The 23,665-nt window shown below is 42.6% G+C and overlaps 1 protein-coding gene across 5 annotated transcripts in view; it reads left to right on the plus strand.

Annotated features, from left to right (window-relative positions):
• The window catches only part of LOC117525655 (dynamin-2-like), a 138,618-nt gene that overhangs the window by 34,342 nt on the left and 80,611 nt on the right, over positions 1-23,665 (plus strand). For all 5 annotated transcript variants that reach the window (XM_034187569.1, XM_034187567.1, XM_034187566.1 and 2 more), the window contains exons 5-8: positions 1,414-1,512; positions 4,584-4,744; positions 13,056-13,198; positions 20,171-20,306. In XM_034187569.1, coding sequence (XP_034043460.1) covers positions 1,414-1,512; positions 4,584-4,744; positions 13,056-13,198; positions 20,171-20,306 — 539 coding nt within the window. The remainder of the gene's footprint in view (positions 1-1,413; positions 1,513-4,583; positions 4,745-13,055; positions 13,199-20,170; positions 20,307-23,665) is intronic.

Consider the following 23,665-nt stretch of genomic DNA (forward strand, 5'->3'; position numbering starts at 1 on the left):
TTTTCATGGGAAAAATACACTGGATTTACAAGAATTTACACAAGAATGTGTTTTTTTTTTGTTTTTTTTTTGGTTGGTTTGTTTTTTACTATAATGTATGTTATTGATATTTTACCACGATTTTCAAAATATTCGACAAGCTTTAGCTGTGGTTTTTGAAATGCTGTAACAGTCTTTTCAGTCTTCATGAATTTCATGTAGTTTAATTGTTCTGTGTTAATGCATAATTTGGTTTAGAATTAAAAATAAAATCATTCCAGGTCCTGCTTCCATGTCATATTCTGTTATTTCAACATGATCATTGACAGTTCAAATGAAAAGTTGAATACAGGGTCATTTAAATATGCACTAATTTTGAGACTTTTTGTTCCAGGAGATGCTGAAATTGTATCATTAGATAAAAAAATTCATTTGATTTCTGGGATCCCACGGGGCCCGAGACCCCAGCTCCTGGGGGCCTATGCCCCCCCAGACACCCTGCAAATTTTCCTCTGATTTCACTTGGGACTCAAACCTGGTGACTCTGCAAGCTGCGTCATGCTATCACTTCAGCCACTCGTGCACTCATATAGTCTCATTATTAGATTTGTAGGATTGAATATCCAAAGAGAGTTGCAATTAAAATGAGCTGCTTCCACTTGAGGTCTTGATTCACTCCATCCTATACATATGAACTGGCAGTTGGTCGGAACTATGCGCTGCTCCAAGTTTGCAAAGAACCTCTGCTTGGAATGGAGGTGCTGACACTTCTTTAATAATTTTGCACGTTTGCCTACCCATCGGACAGTACATAATTCTACACAAATTTATTGCAGATGAGCCACAGTAAGGTCATTTGATGTTGTCTGTCAGCCAGACAGGAGACAACAGGCCATGTTGGGATGATAAGTGGTGAGGCATCCTCGAATCTGATGTATCACAACATATGATAACCTTTCCTTTAATTTTACAAAAAGAAAACCAATAATAATACAATAGCATGCTTTTGGAGGGCGGTATGCCCTCCAAAAGGTCTAAGTAGAGCTGCTGCTTCTTCACATTGAAAGGAGCCAGCTGAGATGCTTCAGGCATCTAGTGAAGATGCCTCCGGTCGTCTCCCTATCGAGGTCTTACATGCATGTCCAACTGGGAGGAGGCCCCGGTCAAGATCTGGGACATGCTGGAATGATTATATTTCCCAGCTGGCTTGGGAACACCTTGGGATCCCCCAGGAAGTGTTAGAGGACTTAGCCAAGGATAGGTCTACTTCTTGGTCTACTGCCACCGTGACATGGACCCGGACAAGAGGCAGAAAATGAATGAATGACTGAATGAATGAAAAATTCAGGTTTGCCAAGAACTCTGAGCAGGACTGTCTGAAATGGTCACATCACACAATTATATGAATATATGGGTAAATGTACACCTTTATAGGACTACGGACCATTGGCGTAATCACCAAGCTGGACCTGATGGACGAGGGGACAGACTCACGAGACATCCTGGAAAACAAACTGCTGCCACTTCGCAGGGGTGAGAACGCGTTCACGCACACACACGCAAACAGTGTGATGGATTTGTGAATTTTAAAGGAGATCCTCATGAGGTTAACATTACTTTCAAGACATATTGTGATTTGTAATCTCTATCAGCCATCACAAGCTTTCCACACAAACTCACACTCACTCATCTTCAACCACTTATCTGGGATTGGGTCACGTGTCCCCACAAACTTTTAATCACAATTATTTGATTGATCCAAGAGCCTAAAATGAAGTATTTCCAAATGTTATGTTAATTTAGGTCAGTGGGTCACATCATTTAAATCCCATGGCTTTGTTTTGAATTCCTGATTTACGTTTTTTAAAAAATCATAAATATTTTTGGATAATTTAAAAGTCATTACAAATTTGAAAATCTGACATTTTTTATTAATTTTTAATTCCCACCTACATTTCCTTCATGGAAAACCACGGAGCCGTGGCCCAAGCTTTGGAAATCATTGATCTATGTATTAAAAGTCAGTTGGTCAAAAGTGAATGCCATGGTGGCTTGGTGGTTAGAACTGCTGCCTCACAGCAAGAAGATCCTGGGATCGCTTCCCGCCTGGTCCTTTCTGTGTGAAGTTGGTGTGTGTTCCCTCAGGGTGCTCCGTCTTCATCCCACTTTGAAAGGCATGCAGGTTAGGTGAATTGGAAACTCTCTCTCTCTCTCTCTCTCTCTCTCTCTCTCAGTTTTGTCCATGCACGTGCACGAACACAGTGCGAGCAGCTGTAACATGTTGCGCCACATTGTGCTTCTGCTGTGAAGGAAAAAAAAAAAAAAAAACACACCATAAAGAAAAAACACTGCAATTTATTGAATTCCTCTTATTGAGTGGACAATAACGTGCACGAACACAGTGCGAGCAGCTGTAACATGTTGCGCCACATTGTGCTTCTGCTGTGAAGGAAAAAAAAAAAAAAAACACACCATAAAGAAAAAACACTGCAATTTATTGAATTCCTCTTATTGAGTGGACAATAAAAGTATGAACTGGCTGTTCCTCTGTATTTGACCCATGGTCACAGACGTACAGTCATGAAATGACATGAATGAAGCAGTACACTCTTATTATATCCAGCTGGATATATAAATAATTAATACAATGGCCGGACACTGATAGAGTAGATATTGGTTTCTAATTAGTGCAAATCACTGGGTTGATATAAAAAAATAAATAAAAGGGGACCCAGTACAGAAACCTGCAGTTAAATAAAAAATAAATGCTACTTGCGGGATTCGAACCTGCAGCTTACAAAAGCTCTGATTAATTGATGGAAACATTACCACTGTGCTACAATCACTGTCTTATAACAGGAGCGTGAAATGTTTAAAATCAACAAGGAGATAAATGTATGTTTTCAAAAAAGAGAAATTAGACGATGTATTGACATGGGTTGGGCCGGCCTGCAGCCTGCCGAGGTGTGCTGCGTGCGGCCGCTGCAGCCTGGCACAAAGGCGAAAGATGTTTTATGTATTTCCACGTGAGGTCAGCAGACGGCAGAGACACGCGCCTGATGGGTTGTAAGTTCATGTCCTTCAAAACACGGTATGTGTTTCCCAGCTGGGATGTCCAGGAGCAGAGATCTCAACAGCAGCTGCTGTCGGCGGCTACGCCCCCCTGCCCATTCAGCACCTAGACCAATGTGTCACTTACTGTTTCTGTCATTCATTTTAGTTATTTGTTATGTAATTGTGTATGTAGGTATTGTCAGAATTATTTATATACCTGTCCTGGCAATGGACTATGTGTTTGTAATGTGCCACGTGTGCAGCAGTCATTTCCAGCTGTCACTGTGCTGCGATCAGCTGACAGGTGCCTTCCTCTGCTGTGTGCGCTCAGACGTGGCTGTCTGGCCCCCATGTGATCATCTCTGTACATACATATCAGTACATACATATCAGCATTTGTGCTGGTGTGCACGAATAATTGTAGCGACAGGTGTGAGGCGTTGGAGGCAGCTCTGATTTTTTTTTTTTTTTTTTTCCCCAACTGGCATGCAATTTCTCCTTCATGCTCTAAGTTGGCTTCAGCCGTGTTATGTGTGAAGGGGCCCTAACACTGATTTTAGAATGAATTGAACCATCATTTTTGAGGAGCATTTTGTAGGACAGGGATACAGCACTTACTTCCTGATATGACGGGTATGATGATACTTTGGTGCTGGTTTGTTACATATCTATATTTTATTTTAATTTTATTAAATAGAACATTTCTAAACAGTTGTAATAAGACGTTGAAAATATCTACGACAAACACATTCAATTGATAATGTCATTGAATAGAACAGAAACGGGTGTATTAAATTACACATTGAAATATTTAGGATCGCACATGCCGTGACATCACAACATATGTATGGATTGGCTGATTACCAAGGCGACATTCATTTTGTGGGTTTTACTCGGGTGGTATGAAAAATATTACCGGTCCGCGAAAAATATCACAAGGGTGTATTGCTATTTATTTTTAGTGTTTTATCCAATCATATTAGCATATTATTTATAGGTATATGATAATACAATATATTGTAAATTATTTGTTTTGTGTTTTGTAACACTAGACCACAGAGAAAAGTTAAATATCAGAAATCATATTTTCAGAAACAATGCATATCACTTTATTTATTTATTTTGAGAGTCTTGCCCCATCCTTAATTTTTGCACACTCTGTGTGCCAGTCCTCAAAGTAAATATTCATTAGTGCTGAATTTAATCTCCAAGGAAATTTCTCCCAGTCTGCCTTTTTTGTTATTTACTTTTGTTTATTTCTTGTGACTGCTTGACCTGAGGTGACATCACATTATACTCAGGTTTACAGTACATTCCACCCTCTGCTGAATATATGCAGTATTTCCTTATTTCCATCTCGTCTACAAGCACATGAATTTGAATTATATCGATTCTGGATGTTGAAAATTCATATTTGAAAAAATGAATGTCACGATGTTGTGAGAAAGGATTCTCCTGACTCAAGGTTTTTCTGGTGTTTTACAAGGTACTCTCTTGTTACCACTGCAGTTGGTTTGTGGAGCTAAACGGTAACCTGCCTTTCTGCGCAGGTTACATTGGTGTGGTTAACCGCAGTCAGAAAGACATCGATGGAAAGAAAGACATCCGTGCTGCCTTGGCGGCAGAGAGGAAATTCTTCCTGTCCCACCCTGCATACAGACACCTGGCAGAGCGAATGGGCACGCCACACCTGCAGAAGACACTAAATCAGGTAGGTGCACTGTCGCACATGCACACATTGTATATGTGCAAGACATTACATAGTACTTAACCTGTACACCTATATATTATGGTTATGTTGTTAGTGTGATTTTTTTTTTTTTTTTTTTTTTTTTTTTTCCTTCTTTCCTAAAACATATTAGCGGTACATGTAACAATCCATAGGTCTTTTGACTGTACATAATGGTAATGTTCAGTTAAATGCCAAATGGACAGCTATCTTACTTAAATACACAATCATATCGATGGTTTGAGGCAATATGTTTATTATATTGAGCGTGTCACTCACTAATTTGTATTATTTATGAGTGCAATGTTTTCTACAACCCCAATTCCAGTGAAGTTGGGACATTGTGTAAAATGTAAATAAAAACAGAATACGATTTGCAAATCCTCTTCAACCTATATTCAATTGAATACACCACAAAGACAAGATATTTAATGTTGAAACTGATAAACTTTATTGCTTTTGTGCAAATATTTGCTCATTTTGAAATGAATGTCTGCAACACATTTCAAAAAAGCTGGGACAGTGGTATGTTTCCTTCTAACAACACTCAATAAGCGTTTGGGAATTGAGGACACTAATTGTTGGAGCTTTGTAGGTGGAATTCTTTCCCATTCTTCCTTGATGTACGACTTCAGTTGTTCAACAGTCCGGACTCTCCGTTGTCGTATTTTGCGCTTCATAATGTGCCACATATTTTCAATGGGCGACAGGTCTGGACTGCAGGCAGGCCAGTCTAGTACCCGCACTCTTTTACTGCGAAGCCATGCTGTTGTAACACATGCAGAACGTGGCTTGGCATTGTCTTGCAGAAATAAGCAGGGACGTCCCTGAAAAAGACATTGCTTGGATGGCAGCATGTGTTGCTCCAAAACCTGGATGTACCTTTCAGCATTGATGGTGCTGTCACAGATGTGTAAGTTGCCCATGCCATGGGCACTAACACACCCCCATGCCATCACAGATGCTGTTTTTTGAACTTTGCACTGGTAACAGTCTGGATGGTCTTTTTCCTCTTTTGTCTAGGGGCACGACATCCATGATTTCCAAAAATAATTTGAAATGTGGACTCATCAGACCACAGCACACTTTTCCACTTTGTGTCTGTCCATTTCAAATGAGCTTGGGCCCAGAGAAGGCAGTGGCGTTTCTTATATTGTTGATGTATGGCTTTCGCTTTGCATGGTAGAGTTTTAACTTGCACTTGTAGATGTAGCGATGAACTGTGTTAACTGACAGTGGTTTTCTGAAGTATTCTTGAGCCAACACGGTAAGAGCCTTTACACAATGATCACGGGCATCCATTGTTGGTTTTCGGCCTTGCCCCTTACGTGTATTAAGTTCTCCAGATTCTCTGAATCTTCTGATTTTTGTTATGGACTGTAGATGATGAAATCACTAAATTCCTTGCAATTGAATGTTGAGAAACATTCTTCTTAAACTATTGGACTTTTTTTCATGCAGTTGTTCACAAAGTGGTGATCCTCGCCCCATCTTTGCTTGTGAACGGCTGACCCTTTTGGGGATGCTCCTTTTATACCCAATCATGACACTCACCTGTTTCCAATTAACCTGTTCACCTGTGGAATATTCCAAACAGGTGTTCTTTGAGCATTCATCAACTTTCCCAGTTTTTTATTGCCACTGTCCCAGCTTTTTTTTAAATGTGTTGCAGGCATCCATTTCAAAATGAGCCAATATTTGCACAAAAACAAAAATGTCTATCAGTTTTAACATCAAATATCTTGTCTTTGTGGTGTATTCAATTGAATATAGATTGAAGAGGATTTGCAGATCATTGTATTCTGTTTTTATTTACATTTCACACAACGTCTCAACTTCAGTGGAATTGGGGTTGCATAAAGCATATATTAGCTGTCCCCAATCGGACCGGGAGTGACATGTTTAGCCGCATGTTCTCCTTGAATTGCTGGCTGTCTGAGTGGTGTCCAAAAAATGAGGTGGGCTTCATAGATAATTGGCAAAGCTTCTGGGGAAAACCTGGTCTTGTTAGGAGAGACGGCATCCATCCCACTTTGGATGGAGCAGCTCTCATTTCTAGAAATCTGGACAATTTTCTTAAATCCTCCAAACCGTGACTACCCAGTGTTGGGACCAGGAAGCAGAGTTGTAGTCTTACACACCTCTCTGCAGCTTCTCTCCCCCTGCCATCCCCTCATTACCCCAGACCACCAATAACCAGCAAAAATCTATTTAAGCGTAAAAATTCAAAAAGAAAAAATAATATAGCACCTTCAACTGCACCACAGACTAAAACAGTTAAATGTGGTCTATTAAACATTAGATCCCTCTCATCTAAGTCCCTGTTAGTAAATGATATAATAATTGATCAACATATTGATTTATTCTGCCTTACAGAAACCTGGTTACAGCAGGATGAACATGTTACTTTAAATGAGTCAACACCCCCGAGTCACACTAACTGCCAGAACGCTCGTAGCACAGGCCGACGCGGAGGATTAGCAGCAATCTTCCATTCCAGCTTATTAATTAATCAAAAACCCAGACAGAGCTTTAATTCATTTGAAAGCTTGACTCTTAGTCTTGTCCATCCAAATTGGAAGTCCCAAAAAACAGTTTTATTTGTTGTTATCTATTGTCCACCTGGTCGTTACTGTGAGTTTCTCTGTGAATTTTCAGACCTTGTGTCTGACTTAGTGCTTAGCTCAGATAAGATAATTATAGTGGGCGATTTTAACATCCACACAGATGCTGAGAATGACAGCCTCAACACTGCATTTAATCTATTATTAGACTCAATTGGCTTTGCTCAAAATGTAAATGAGTCCACCCACCACTTTAATCATATCTTAGATCTTGTTCTGACTTATGGTATGGAAATTGAAGACTTAACAGTATTCCCTGAAAACTCCCTTCTGTCTGATCATTTCTTAATAACTTTTACATTTACTCTGATGGACTACCCAGCAGTGGGGAATAAGTTTCATTACACTAGAAGTCTTTCAGAAAGCGCTGTAACTAGGTTTAAGGATATGATTCCTTCTTTATGTTTTCTAATGCCATATACCAACACAGGGCAGAGTAGCTACCTAAACTATGTAAGTGAGATAGAGTATCTCGTCAATAGTTTTACATCCTCATTGAAGACAACTTTGGATGCTGTAGCTCCTCTGAAAAAGAGAGCCTTAAATCAGAAGTGCCTGACTCCGTGGTATAACTCTCAAACTCGCAGCTTAAAGCAGATAACCCGTAAGTTGGAGAGGAAATGGCATCTCACTAATTTAGAAGATCTTCACTTAGCCTGGAAAAAGAGTCTGTTGCTCTATAAAAAAAGCCCTCCATAAAGCTAAGACATCTTACTATTCATCACTAATTGAAGAAAATAAGAACAACCCCAGGTTTCTTTTCAGCACTGTAGCCAGGCTGACAAAGAGTCAGAGCTCTATTGAACCAAGTATTCCTTTAACTTTAACTAGTGATGACTTCATGACTTTCTTTGCTAATAAAATTTTAACTATTAGAGAAAAAATTACTCATAACCATCCCAAAGACGTATCGTTATTTTTGGCTGCTTTCAGTGATGCCGGTATTTGGTTAGACTCTTTCTCTCCGATTATTCTGTCTGAGTTATTTTCATTAGTTACTTCCTCCAAACCATCAACATGTCTATTAGACCCCATTCCTACCAGGCTGCTCAAGGAAGCCCTACCATTAATTAATGCTTCGATCTTAAATATGATCAATCTATCTTTATTAGTTGGCTATGTACCACAGGCTTTTAAGGTGGCAGTAATTAAACCATTACTTAAAAAGCCATCACTTGACCCAGCTATCTTAGCTAATTATAGGCCAATCTCCAACCTTCCTTTTCTCTCAAAAATTCTTGAAAGGGTAGTTGTAAAACAGCTAACTGATCATCTGCAGAGGAATGGTCTATTTGAAGAGTTTCAGTCAGGTTTTAGAATTCATCATAGTACAAAAACAGCATTAGTGAAGGTTACAAGTGATCTTCTTATGGCCTCAGACAGTGGACTCATCTCTGTGCTTGTTCTGTTAGACCTCAGTGCTGCTTTTGATACTGTTGACCATAAAATTTTATTACAGAGATTAGAGCATGCCATAGGTATTAAGGGCACTGCGCTGCGGTGGTTTGAATCATATTTATCTAATAGATTACAATTTGTTCATGTAAATGGGGAATCTTCTTCACAGACTAAGGTTAATTATGGAGTTCCACAAGGTTCTGTGCTAGGACCAATCTTATTCACTTTATACATGTTTCCCTTAGGCAGTATTATTAGACGGCATTGTTTAATTTTCATTGTTACGCAGATGATACTCAGCTTTATCTATCCATGAAGCCAGAGGACACACACCAATTAGCTAAACTGCAGGATTGTCTTACAGACATAAAGACATGGATGACCTCTAATTTCCTGCTTTTAAACTCAGATAAAACTGAAGTTATTGTACTTGGCCCCACAAATCTTAGAAACATGGTGTCTAACCAGATCCTTACTCTGGATGGCATTACCCTGACCTCTAGTAATACTGTGAGAAATCGTGGAGTCATTTTTGATCAGGATATGTCATTCAAAGCGCATATTAAACAAATATGTAGGACTGCTTTTTTTGCATTTACGCAATATCTCTAAAATTAGAAAGTCTTGTCTCAGAGTGATGCTGAAAAACTAATTCATGCATTTATTTCCTCTAGGCTGGACTATTGTAATTCATTATTATCAGGTTGTCCTAAAAGTTCCCTGAAAAGCCTTCAGTTAATTCAAAATGCTGCAGCTAGAGTACTGACAGGGACTAGAAGGAGAGAGCATATCTCACCCATATTGGCCTCTCTTCATTGGCTTCCTGTTAATTCTAGAATAGAATTTAAAATTCTTCTTCTTACTTATAAGGTTTTGAATAATCAGGTCCCATCTTATCTTAGGGACCTCATAGTACCATATCACCCTAATAGAGCGCTTCGCTCTCAGACTGCAGGCTTACTTGTAGTTCCTAGGGTTTGTAAGAGTAGGATGGGAGGCAGAGCCTTCAGCTTTCAGGCTCCTCTCCTGTGGAGCCAGCTCCCAATTCAGATCAGGGAGACAGACACCCTCTCTACTTTTAAGATTAGGCTTAAAACTTTCCTTTTTGCTAAAGCTTATAGTTAGGGCTGGATCAGGTGACCCTGAACCATCCCTTAGTTATGCTGCTATAGACTTAGACTGCTGGGGGGTTCCCATGATGCACTGAGTGTTTCTTTCTCTTTTTGCTCTGTATGCACCACTCTGCATTTAATCATTAGTGATTGATCTCTGCTCCCCTCCACAGCATTTCCTTTTCCTGGTTCTCTCCCTCACCCCCAACCAGTCCCAGCAGAAGACTGCCCCTCCCTGAGCCTGGTTCTGCTGGAGGTTTCTTCCTGTTAAAAGGGAGTTTTTCCTTCCCACTGTTGCCAAGTGCTTGCTCACAGGGGGTCGTTTTGACCGTTGGGGTTTTTCCGTAATTATTGTATGGCCTTGCCTTGCAATGTGAAGCGCCTTGGGGCAACTGTTTGTTGTGATTTGGCGCTATATTTGATGTTTAATGGGGGATTTTTAAGTTGCGATAGAGCAGCGCCTACGCACATGCGCGATGACATCACAACTCTATCAGGTTAGGGAGATGCGGTTTCATTCAACAACTGTCAAGAAACTTTCTGGTCACTGTTTGGAGTTGTGTGGAGGTAGGAATAGCCTTTTGAATGCTTGAATAACGATGTCAGTCACACAGAGAAATCAAATAATAGTGAAAACCTGTTCATTGAGCCCAGAATGTTGGTATTTTGGTCGTTGAACTTTCCTACCGACGAATGTAAAGTCCCTTTCACACGGCACTAACGGAGGACACCGAAGCCAAAACGAAACAAGAAATCTGGACTTACGTTGACTTTCGGAGACATCGTTTAATCGGCGTCCAGTTTCGATCAGTCAGCCACTCCGTGAAGCGTCCTAACAACAGATCGGTTAGCTGCTCTGTGAGGCGTCATAACAACGGATCGATTAACAAGTCCGTGAGGCTTTATAACAGTGGATCGGTTAGGAGCTCCGTGGGGCGTCGTAACAGGGAGTGACTGCTGACCCACTATTGACTCATAGTCAAACTTTGCTGTTCGCCCGGCTGCTGTCTCTCTCTGGCTGGTGTGAGGGATTCAGCACTCCCCTCACACTGGGACCACACTGACGAACAGTCTCTGAAAGAAGCTCCTCAGCAGACATCCGTCACTCTTCTGTTTTTTGCTCAGACTGAGTGTTTTCGCTTTTTCATTTTCACTTTTATGGAGAACACACAATGCTTCACAAACACATTAACTGGCCCATAAGAACCGATCGGTTAGCTGCGAGGCGTCATAACAAGCTGTTGTTTCTAATGACGCCAAACACGCGAGCGAGAGGCTCACTAACCAGAAGTCTTGGCAGCGCAACTTGAAAATTGTCCATTGACATTTGATGATAATGTTCAGTCAACAACCAGATTAGAATTCTTTTCTAATTGACTGTAAAACAAAGATGCACACTTCAGCCTATTACCCAAGAATATATAATTAATACTCAGTAATACATTTCTGCTAAAATGTATTTACTGTGAATTCCTTCAAAGCCCAAGTTACATTTTTACAGTGTTAGATTGAACTATTAATAAATATTCATTGTATGTTTTAATTGTTTTAGTTGCTTCAACACATTGCTGATTAGTTTTTAAAGAATATAAAACTCTCATTAAATAAATATAATACACATTTGAATATAAAAAAACTTATATTTGTCACATGCAAGTGTGTTGTGCCCACCCCCCAACCATGAATCAACATTGAGGCAGGCTCTCATGCTGTCATGACATGCTGATAATTATATACAGACAAGATCACATGGGGACTGGCCAGCCACGTCTGAGCACGCACAGCATGGAAAAGCGCCTCTCAGCTGATTGCTGGCTGGCATCTCACTGGCAGCTGGAAATAACGGCTCAGTGCACATAATGTGTTAAATTAAAATTTATAGTGCCAAATCACAACAGAGTCGCCTCAAGGCACCTCACACAAAACATTTCAAAAAATAAAATAAAAGATTAAAAAGCACAATAAAAGAGTAAAAAGTAAAAAGCATAGTAACACAATATCCAATATGCTAGCTATACGAAAGGGAAAACAAGTGCGTCTTAAGTCTGGACTTGAAAGTCTCCACAGAATCCACCTGCTTTATTGACGCAGGGAGATCATTCCATAAAACAGGCATGACAAGAGAAAGCTCTTTGACCCGCAAACTTTTTATTCACCCTAGGGACACAAAGTAGTCCTGCATCCTGTGAACGCAAAGCCCAGGCAGGTACATAGGGTTTAACCTTAAAATCACAGAACCTTAAAATCACAGACAGGAAGCCAGTGAAGAGATGCCGATATGGGTGTAATGTGAGCAAACTTTCTGCTTCGTGTCAAAAGTCTGGCAGCAGCATTTTGAACCAATTGGAGACCCCTAATGCTGGACTGCGGCAAACCAGAAAATAGAACATTGCAGTAGTCCAGGTGTAGGCAACCTGTTCCAGAAAGAGCCATGAGGGTGCAGGTTTTCTTTGCAGCCGCTGACTCCACCAGGTGATTTTACTGATTAATATCACTTTGAGCAGATGGAATCAGTTAATCAGTGAAATCACCTGGTGGAGTCAGTGGCTGCAAAGAAAACCTGCACCCTCATGGCTCTTTCTGGAACAGGTTGCCTACCCCTGCAGTAGTCCAATCTAGAAGAGAAAAATGCATGAATCAGGGTCTCAGCATCAGCCGTAGATAGGATGGGATGCATCTTCACTGTATTTCACAGATGGAAGAAAGCAGTCCTCATAATATCTTTAATATGGAGCTCAAAGGAGAACGTAGGATCAAAAATTACTCCAAGGTTCCTTACTTTGTCAGTATGATATATGACACATGAGCCTAGGCTAAGCACTAGCTGGTCAAATTGATGCTAATGTCTCACTCCCTTGTTATATCCAAATAACTCAATTTTAGTTTCCATTGGACAAGCCAGCTTCATTTTGGAATAAGGTGCTGTGGACTGATGTGATTCCTGAATCACTCCCAAATTAAACATGAAAATGAACATAATTCTTCTCAAGTATAAATTTGTTGTAAAGTGTAAAGCATCAGTTCCGGGGGGGGAATATAGTTCTTTCATCTTTTTTATTTTGACAGGTATCTGACAGATTTTTTTCAATTATTCTTTTTATTTTTAATTTGAAGACTGATATATTTATGTATTTGTCTCTCACGTTTATGTCTCTCCAGCAACTTACCAACCACATTCGTGACACGTTGCCAGGTTTACGGAGTAAACTGCAGAGCCAGCTGCTATCACTGGAGAAGGAAGTGGAGGAATATAAGAACTTTCGCCCGGATGATCCAGCACGCAAGACCAAAGCCCTGCTTCAGTCAGTGCATGCAAATACAGGGAATAAAAGGATTTATAGAATGCATGAATAGATCCTTGTCATTTGATTGGTTGTTTGTATGTCACATGACGTGCATTGTTCGTACCATTTGCCATTGTGTTCCACTTACTGTGCATTCCTGCTATTTAGCATGTAATTATGGTACTATATTTGATTCTTGCTATTGCACGCTGTGACCACTGCTCACGCTCACACTAGCAGCGATGATGCTGAGCTTAAAAACAAACATGGTGGGACCTGCTTATTCTTCTAACACAAAAAATCAAATCCAGTACACCGCAAGCCATCTGGAGGCATTTGCAGTATTCACTGGGACCAGAGGTGTCAAATCCGGCTTCAGAAAGTAAAAACCCTCCCATGTGTTCCTTCTACCTGTGCACCTAAAACAGGTGATCTGAATAATTAGCTCATCCACCTGCCTGAAGAGCTGAACTAATTACAGTCAGCTGGTTTATTGGGAAGATGGAACAAATATGTGGCTGGACTTTTACTTTCTGAAGCTGGATTTGACACATCTGACTGGGACGTCTCTAGGTGAAGTGGAACCGCTGTCGGATGAAGAGCTCAACACATTTCTGTTGCAATTTTTCACTGGACTGAGAAAAACAGACAAAGACAAACAAAGACAACAGTCTGTACGCTGATGCATGGTATCAGCTATGGACTACATAGTCAGGATTGTTTTTGAATTTACAAGTTGACTGAGAATAATTTTGGACTGGATTGGACTCCTATTTAAAATTTGTGTTGGACTGTTTGGAACCTGTTGACGTCAAAGCACCAAAATGTACGTCCCTTTCTCTTATTTATAAATTAATAAAATATCAAATGACAAAGATCTGTTTTAGCCGTTATGTATGGTAAAACAAATAATAAATGTTATTTCAGTCATTCAGTGGAAAATATTTCTATTGGCTTAGCCTTGTTGGATGTAACATTCCATTGTTGACGCCCTGAAATATTATTACCATTGCACTCATAAACATTCATTTTGTGTGTGTGTATGTATATGTGTGTGTGTGTGTGTGTGTGTGTGTGTGTATATAAATATATATATGTATGTATATATGTGTATATATGTATATATGTATATATATACACAGTGGGGAAAAAAACAAGTTTCTATTTCATTCCTCCTGACCGCCAGAGGGCGGTGCTTTAGCAGCTGGATAACTACATGTGCGCAGCACAGAGGTCGAGAATATATACCAACAAAGTCACACCATTGAATGTGACCTGGGTGATGTCACTGGTTGTCTTTATATACCAGACGCACCCAGCGCTCGCTTCTTTTCTACATTCTCGCATTCTTAGAGGTTGAGAACGCATTTAGCTGCGATTGCCGCTCTCGCTTGTAGCTTCGCAACCCACCTTCGGTTGGAGATACGTGCACTGCACACGTCCTCCAGAGGCTGCGAGACACGGCTTCACCGTTTTTTGTATTCTTTGACGCCTGTCGTGAGTACACCTTCCTAAACGCCAGGTGCGCGCCTTGCCGCTGCCCTGCTGGATATTTTCCTCTGTGCACATTAGCTGAGTTGTTTCGATGAAAGCTGGCTATTTGTTTAGTTGTGTCGCTAACCCCGTTAACTACGTGGTAGTGTGTGTATCAGAACCAGTATAGTGTACTGTGTTGGGCTTTCCGTGAGTGTTTTCCACTCCTTGAAGTACTTTGTCTGCACTGTCGCCATTTGCTAAGTTTAACAGCTCCACTAGCAGCTAGTGTTGTCGTCGTTGCTCTAAGTGACTTAGCACTTGGGCTGTGAGTTTTTTCGGCTGTGTGCATCGTGTTATTACTGTGGCTGTGAGTGTTTCACGCTCCGGGCCTTGTATTAGCTTTTACACTGTGAGTGCTTCACGCTCCGTGCCTCGTGTCGAGTCTGCGGCTGTGAGTGCTTCACGCTCCGTGCCTCGTGTCAAGCCGACGGCTGTGAGTGCTTCACGCTCCGTGCCTCGTGTCAAGCCGACGGCTGTGAGTGCTTCACGCTCCGTGCCTCGTGTTACTATTTACACTGCGTGTGATTCACGCTTTGTCTTTCCATTTGTAACCATCAGGGCTTGCGTTAGCCATCTGCATGCAGTCCACAATGTTGACAGGGCCTTTGCTGCATGGCTGTAGTACCTGTTTGGCTCCCTTGAGCCCAGATGATGGACATATGTTTTGCCCCTCCTGTCTTGGGATCGGACACCTGAGGGAAGCCCTGACTGGCGATGCCTACCTTAATTGTGCCAGCATGCCACTGGCAGAGAGATCTGCTAGACTTGCGGCATTGGAAAGTGGAATATCCCAAAGCGCCGTAAACGCCCACATGCAGGAGCCCCTTCTGCTAAGAAGGTTATTCATGACCATGCTTTGGCTGAAAAGGTCGAAACGTTGACTTCTGAGTTTGCTCAGATTAGGTCCTTGCTTCTGAATCTACAGCCTAAGGATGCAGTGACAGTTCCTGCTGTCCCTAATGAGGCTGATCAGACCAATGTAGTTACTCAGCAGGAGGACGATGTCGTGTCTATTGCTGCAACTGATTCCTTGTACATGACAAGTGATATAAACTGTGTGGAGGATGAGGATGAGAGGAGTCTTTCTCCAAACCATTCATTAGTGGGCTCTCATACCTCCGAGGCAGAGTCCATGCCGCAAACTGAACCTGGACTGTCCTTTGTCAAGCAAGCTGTTCAGTTGGCTTTATCCAGGCTTGGGGTCGACAATCCCCCTGCGGAAACCACTGCTTCAAGTGCCTTTTTCAAAGTCACTCAGAAGCCTGAGTTCAACGTTCAAGTTTCACAACCATATATCGAGGAGCTCCACCGATGTTGGGCGGACCCCAAATCATTGACCCATCTATCACAGGACTGCAGAGCCCTTAGCTCTATGTGTGATTCAGCGCAGTATGGTCTGAACCGTATGCCCGCCGTTGACAGCATTATTGCGAACCTGGTTGTGGCTCCAGCTGATGCTGCTCGGCCGGATGCCCGCTGCCCACGCCCTCAGTGTAGGTTTATTGATGACCTCCTCACCAAAAGCTATGACATAGCTGCTCGCATCGGTCGCCTAGGCAACTCACTGTCCCATTTAGCCCTTGCCCTCTCAAAGTCTTTGAGGGAGGCAGAGGTTGATGATGCTATGCAAAGTCTTAGTGATGCCTCACTCCAAACCTTTGCTTATATGTCCAGAGAGCTTGGCAGACTGATGTCAACCCTTACCATCACTAGACATCAGGTGTGGTTTGCGCAGTCCCCCCTTTCCGAATCCTGCAGAGGCACACTTCATTCGCTGCCGGTTCTTCCAGGCCAAGTATTTGGACCTGCGGCGCAACAAACTTTAGAGCGCGCTGTCTAGGCTAGTAAATCTCGGCAACAGTTTGTTGACCTACACCAGTCTTCCAGACCTCAGCCAGTCAGACGTGCTACAGCCTTTCACTCTACATCCAGGCTTCAGCCGACTCCCAGAGCTGCACGTGCTTTTGCAGTTGAGGGCCAGCTCTCCCAGCAGCCTGCCTTACGTGAGCCTACGGGCACGGGGAGAACTGAACGGTTTCGCAGAGCTTCCAGTAATCGCACCCAGGGGTCCTCAGGGATGCGAGGCAGAGGTGGTCGGGTCTGACTGCCAATGTTTGGCCCCCAGCCGTTTTTCACGAAATCAACTCAGCCACTGGAAGGCTCAAGTTCAAGACCCTTGGGTCATTTCAACATTGTTCAAAGGTTACAGAATTCAGTTCGGATGTCGTCCTCCAAAGTTCAGTGGGGTGAGGATGACTGTTGTTTCCAACTCTGTGCAGTCTGCTGCCCTACAACGGGAGATTTTGGAACTCCTGGAGAAGGGGGCCATAGAGCCAGTTCACAGATCAGACCAGCTCAGGGGGTTCTATTCAATTTACTTCCTTGTTCCAAAGAAGGATGGCGGCTTTCGTCCTATCCTCGATCGCCGACGTCTGAATCGTTATATCAGAGTGCTGCAGTTTCACATGCTCCGCACAGTAGACGTCCTTCAAACTATCACACCAGGAGACTGGTTCACAAGTGTTGACTTAAAAGATGCCTATTTCCATGTGCCAGTGGCGCCTCATCACAGGCAGTTTCTCCGCTTTGCTTTCGAAGGTCAGGCATACCAGTTCAGGGTGCTTCCTTTTGGCCTCTCTCTTGCCCCTCGTACATTTACCAGATGTATGGCTGCAGCACTAGCCCCACTGCAAACTCTTGGATTAAGAATCCTACCCTACTTAGACGATTGGCTTGTCTGCGCTCCGACTCAGGAGCAGGCGCACAACGACACAGCTCTTCTACTGAACCATGTCTCTCATTTAGGACTCACAGTGAACTTTGCAAAGAGTTCTCTTGTTCCCAGTCAACAAACAACCTTCATCAGCATTGCCATCAACTCCCGGACTATGACTGCATCGCCATCCCTGCAGAGTGTGGACGATGTAATTCGTCTTGTCTCACACATTCAACGGGCTGTGACCTCAAACCCTGCGGGAACGTGGACTTTATCTGCAAGGGGATCCCTCTAGGCTCTGTTCCTTCTCGCCGAGAGGTGGTTGTTACAGATGCATCACTCAAAGGTTGGGGGGCCGTGTGGAATCACAGCATGGTGAGGGGTGTCTGGAGTCCCCAGGAGAGACTCCAACACATAAACGTGCTGGAGCTTCGCGCTGTGCGACTGGCTCTCAAGCATTTCCTCCCAGCCCTGAGAGGAAGACATGTTCTTGTCCGGTCGGACAACACGTCAACAGTCTATCACATAAACCATCAGGGGGGCACCAGGTCCAATCACTCATTGGCAGAAACTCGGAAGCTTCTCTTATGGGCGTTGCCTCGCCTTCAGAGTGTCAGAGCAGTTCATCTGCCCGGTGTACAGAACAGCGCAGCGGATTTACTCTCCAGACAGAAACCACCACCGGGAGAGTGGAGACTGAACCCAATTGTGGTCCAAATGATCTGGCAGAAATATGGTGCAGCGGAAGTGGACCTTTTCGCTTCAAGCACCTCGACACATTGCCCACGATAGTACTCCCTCTTGGAGCCAGACAGCCCGCTGGGGCAGGATGTATTGGCTCACCCATGGCCGGATTGCCTCCTTTATGCCTTCCCTCCTCTCCCGCTGCTGATGTTGACACTGCACAGGATAGATCAGAGCAGCCACAGGGTGCTGCTGGTTGCTCCATTCTGGCCTGGGAGGATTTGGTTTCCCATGATTTACAAACTCCTCGAGGGAGAACCTTGGGCTCTCCCGGAGAGGAAGGATTTGTTGTCACAGCTACAGGGGAGGATTTGGCACCCTCACCCAGAACGCCTTCAACTGTATGTGTGGCCATTAAGGGGCCAGACTCCTTGTTAAGTTCTTGTGACCAGGCTGTTGTTCAGACTATCCTTAATTCACGTGCTGCTTCTACCAGGGCTTTGTATGACAACAGATGGAAGCTGTTTGCGCGGTGGTGTGAGAAACAAAAGTTAGACCCGGAGCATTGCCCTGTGCCTATTCTCCTCACATATTTACAAGAACTGCTGGAGAAAGGACTTTCTGTCGCTACCTTTGAAGGTTTATGTTGCTGCAATCTCTGCCCGGCACGTCTACGTTGATGGCCGGTCAGTGGGTTCACACCTCTTAGTGTGTCGTTTTTTTGAAAGGTGCTCTACGTTTGCGGCCTCCAAGGCTTGCACGCGTACCTTCATGGGACCTTCCTCTAGTCCTGGAAGGTTTAAGCTTATCCCCTTTCGAACCAGTTGAAAGTGCTGATCTTAAATGGGTGTCAGTGAAGACTGCCTTTCTACTTGCACTGTCTTCGGCTAAGCGGGTGGGAGAGCTCCATGCCCTCTCAGTCGCTGGGGACTGTTTGCGATGGAATTCTGACGGATCTGGGGTTACGCTGTGGCCTAATCCGTCCTTTTTACCCAAGAGAATTTCAACTTTTCATGTAAATCAGCCAGTTTCCTTGGCTGTGTATGTCCCGCATTCTGATCCAGGATTATGTGTTTCAGGTTCTGTCCGAATGTTGAAGCAGTACATTAGTGCGACTGCCGGGATCCGGAAAACGGATGCCCTGTTTGTGTGTTACGGTGATCACAAATGAGGCTGTGCTGTCTCAAAGCAGTGACTCTCGCATTGGGTCGTGGATGCCATTTTACAAGTATACAGGTCCAGAGGTCTTCAGCCTCCTAAGGTTACGTGCCATTCCACCAGAGGGGTGTCCACCTCCTGGGCTGCACTGAGAGGTGTCCCTTTGAGTGATATTTGTGCTGCTGCTACGTGGGCTTCATCCTGTAACTTCGCCTGCTATTACAGACTGAATGTGGCCGCTCCTCCTGCAGTGACTTCGGCGGTGTTGTCTGCCTCCACTCCCCACTGCTGATGCGAGGTGAGTGTGACTCTTCGTGACCTTGTTGGTATTAAGTCATCCAGGTGCTAAAGCACCGCCCTCTGGCGGTCAGGAGGAATGAAATAGAATGAGAGTTACGAATGTAGCTACGGTTCTATGAATTCCGGATGACCGCCAGAGTTGCTTGTCACTCAGAGTCTTGCGAGTTAATTCCGAAAAGAAGCGAGCGCTGGGTGCGTCTGGTATATAAAGACAACCAGTGACGTCACCCAGGTCACATTCAATGGTGTGACTTTGTTGGTATATATTCTCGACCTCTGTGCTGTGCACATGTAGTTATCCAGGTGCTAAAGCACCGCCCTCTGGCGGTCATCCGGAATTCATAGAACCGTAGTTACATTCGTAACTCTCGATTTGAGCACCCTGCTGTTTTGCAAGTTCTCCTACTTAGAAATCATGGAGGGGTCTGAAATTTTCATCTTAGGTGCATGTCCACTGTGAGAGACATAATCTAAAAAAAAAAAATCAGGAAATCACAATGTATGATTTTTTTTAATAATTTATTTGTTTATATATATATATATATATTCATTTAAATATGTACTCTCCCGCCGCCCTCTTTTCTCTTGCTGTGCAGGATGGTGCAGCAGTTTGGTGTGGACTTTGAGAAGTGCATTGAGGGCTCTGGAGATCAGGTGGACACCTCCAATTTATCTGGTGGAGCGAAGATTAATCGAATCTTCCATGAGCGCTTCCCCTTCGAGCTGGTGAAGGTGATCAGTATTTACAATCGATTTTCTTTAGGGACTCTAGTTTCCCTCAAACGGCATGAAACACAGCGCTTATGTTCCTAAATATCATCTCAAATAATAGAAAATATGTAAATATTAAATCGTGATAGGTACTCAAGAATTGGTGTTAAAACGTTTACTCATGGATGTTTTTTCAGGCATCGCTCTTTCTGCTGACCTCATAGTACAGCTGTTAATGTCGTTATGAATATGTCCACTTTTTACAGTTTAATTCTTAACCACTGTTGTCATGGTATCATGGTGTCTGGTTATTGGCGACTCTGTTTTGAGAAATGTGAAGTTAGCGACACCGGCAACCATAGTCAATTGTCTTCCGGGGGCCAGAGCAGGCGACATTGAGGGAAATTTGAAACTGCTGGCTAAGGCTAAGCGTCAATTTCGTAAGATTGTAATTCACGTCGGCAGTAATGACACACTGTTTCGCCAATCGGAGGTCACTAAAATTAATATTGAATCGTGTGTAACTTTGCAAAAACAATGGCAGACTCTGTAGTTTTCTCTGGGCCCCTCCCCAATCGGACCGGGAGTGACATGTTTAGTCGCATGTTCTCCTTGAATTGCTGGCTGTCTGAGTGGTGTCCAAAAAATGAGGTGGGCTTCATAGATAATTGACAAAGCTTCTGGGGAAAACCTGGTCTTGTTAGGAGAGACGGCATCCATCCCACTTTGGATGGAGCAGCTCTCATTTCTAGAAATCTGGCCAATTTTCTTAAATCCTCCAAACCGTGACTATCCAGGGTTGGGACCAGGAAGCAGAATTGTAGTCTTACACACCTTTGCAGCTTCTCTCCCCCTGCCATCCCCCCAATACCCCAATTCTGCCTTACAGAAACCTGGTTACAGCAGGATGAATATGTTAGTTTAAATGAGTCAACACCCCCTAGTCACACTAACTGTCAAAATGCTCGAAGCACGGGCCGAGGTGGAGGATTAGCAGCAATTTTCCACTCCAGCTTATTAATTAATCAAAAACCCAGACAAAGTTTTAATTCATTTGAAAGCTTGTCTCTTAGTCTTGTCCATCCAAATTGGAAGTCCCAAAAACCAGTTTTATTTGTTGTTATCTATCGTCCATCTGGTCATTACTGTGAGTTTCTCTGTGAATTTTCAGACCGTTTGTCTGACTTAGTGCTTAGCTCAGATAAGATAATTATAGTGGGCTATTTTAACATCCACACAGATGCTGAGAATGACAGCCTCAACACTGCATTTAATCTATTGTTAGACTCGATTGGCTTTGCTCAAAATGTAAATGAGTCCACCCACCACTTTAATCATACCTTAGCTCTTGTTCTGACTTATGGTATGGAAATTGAAGACTTAACAGTATTCCCTGAAAACCCCCTTCTGTCTGATCATTTCTTAATAACCTTTACATTTACTCTGATGGACTACCCAGCAGTGGGGAATAAGTTTCATTACAGTAGAAGTCTTTCAGAAAGCGCTGTAACTAGGTTTTTAGGATATGATTCCTTCTTTATGTTCTCCAATGCCATATACCAACACAGTGCAGAGTAGCTACCTAAACTCTGTGAGTGAGATAAATTATCTCATCAATAGTTTTATATCCTCATTGAGGACAACTTTGGATGCTGTAGCTCCTCTGAAAAAGAGAGCCTTAAATGAGAAGTGCCTGACTCCGTGGTATAACTCACAAACTCGCAGCTTAAAGCAGATAACCCGTAAGTTGGAGAGGAAATGGCGTCTCACTAATTTAGAAGATCTTCACTTAGCCTGGAAAAAGAGTCTGTTGCTCTATAAAAAAGCCCTCCGTAAAGCTAGGACATCTTACTACTCATCACTAATTGAAGAAAATAAGAGCAACCCCAGGTTTCTTTTCAGCACTGTAGCCAGGCTGACAAAGAGTCAGAGCTCTATTGAGCCGAGTATTCCTTTAACTTTAACTAGTAATGACTTCATGACTTTCTTTGCTAATAAAATTTTAACTATTAGAGGAAAAAATTACTCATAACCATCCCAAAGACATATCGTTCTATTTGGCTGCTTTCAGTGATGTCGGTATTTGGTTAGACTCTTTCTCTCCGATTGTTCTGTCTGAGTTATTTTCATTAGTTACTTCTTCCAAACCATCAACATGTCTATTAGACCCCATTCCTACCAGGCTGCTCAAGGAAGCCCTACCATTAATTAATGCTTTGATCTTAAATATGATCAATCTGTCTTTTTTAGTTGGCTATGTTCCACAGGCTTTTAAGGTGGCAGTAATTAAACCATTACTTAAAAAGCCATCACTTGACCCAGCTATCTTAGCTAATTATAGGCCAATCTCCAACCTTCCTTTTCTCTCAAAAATTCTTGAAAGGGTAGTTGTAAAACAGCTAACTGATCATCTGCAAGGGAATGGTCTATTTGAAGAGTTTCAGTCAGGGTTTAGAATTCATCATAGTACAGAAACAGCATTAGTGAAGGTTACAAATGATCTTCTTATGGCCTCAGACAGTGGACTCATCTCTGTGCTTGTTCTGTTAGACCTCAGTGCTGCTTTTGATACTGTTGACCATAAAATTATATTACAGAGATTAGAGCATGCCATAGGTATTAAGGGCACTGCGCTGCGGTGGTTTGAATCATATTTATCTAATAGATTAAAATTTGTTCATGTAAATGGGGAATCTTATTCACAGACTAAGGTTAATTATGGAGTTCCACAAGGTTCTGTGCTAGCACCAATTTTATTCACTTTAAACATGCTTCCCTTAGGCAGTATTATTAGACAGCATTGCTTAAATTTTCATTGTTACGCAGATGATACCCAGCTTTATCTATCCATGAAGCCAGAGGACACACACCAATTAGCTAAACTGCAGGATTGTCTTACAGACATAAAGACATGGATGACCTCTAATTTCCTGCTTTTAAACTCAGATAAAACTGAAGTTATTGTACTTGGCCCCACAAATCTTAGAAACATGGTGTCTAACCAGATCCTTACTCTGGATGGCATTACCGTGACCTCTAGTAATACTGTGAGAAATCTTGGAGTCATTTTTGATCAGGATATGTCATTCAATGCGCACATTAAACAAATATGTAGGACTGCTTTTTTGCATTTGCGCAATATCTCTAAAATTAGAAAGGTCTTGTCTCAGAGTGATGCTGAAAAACTAATTCATGCATTTATTTCCTCTAGGCTGAACTATTGTAATTCATTATTATCAGGTTGTCCTAAAAGTTCCCTGAAAAGCCTTCAGTTAATTCAAAATGCTGCAACTAGACTGCTGAGAGGGACTAGAAGGAGAGAGCATATCTCACCCATATTGGCCTCTCTTCATTGGCTTCCTGTTAATTCTAGAATAGAA

This window comes from Thalassophryne amazonica, chromosome 15 (genome assembly GCF_902500255.1).
Source record: "Thalassophryne amazonica chromosome 15, fThaAma1.1, whole genome shotgun sequence".
NCBI classification, from domain to species: domain Eukaryota; kingdom Metazoa; phylum Chordata; class Actinopteri; order Batrachoidiformes; family Batrachoididae; genus Thalassophryne; species Thalassophryne amazonica.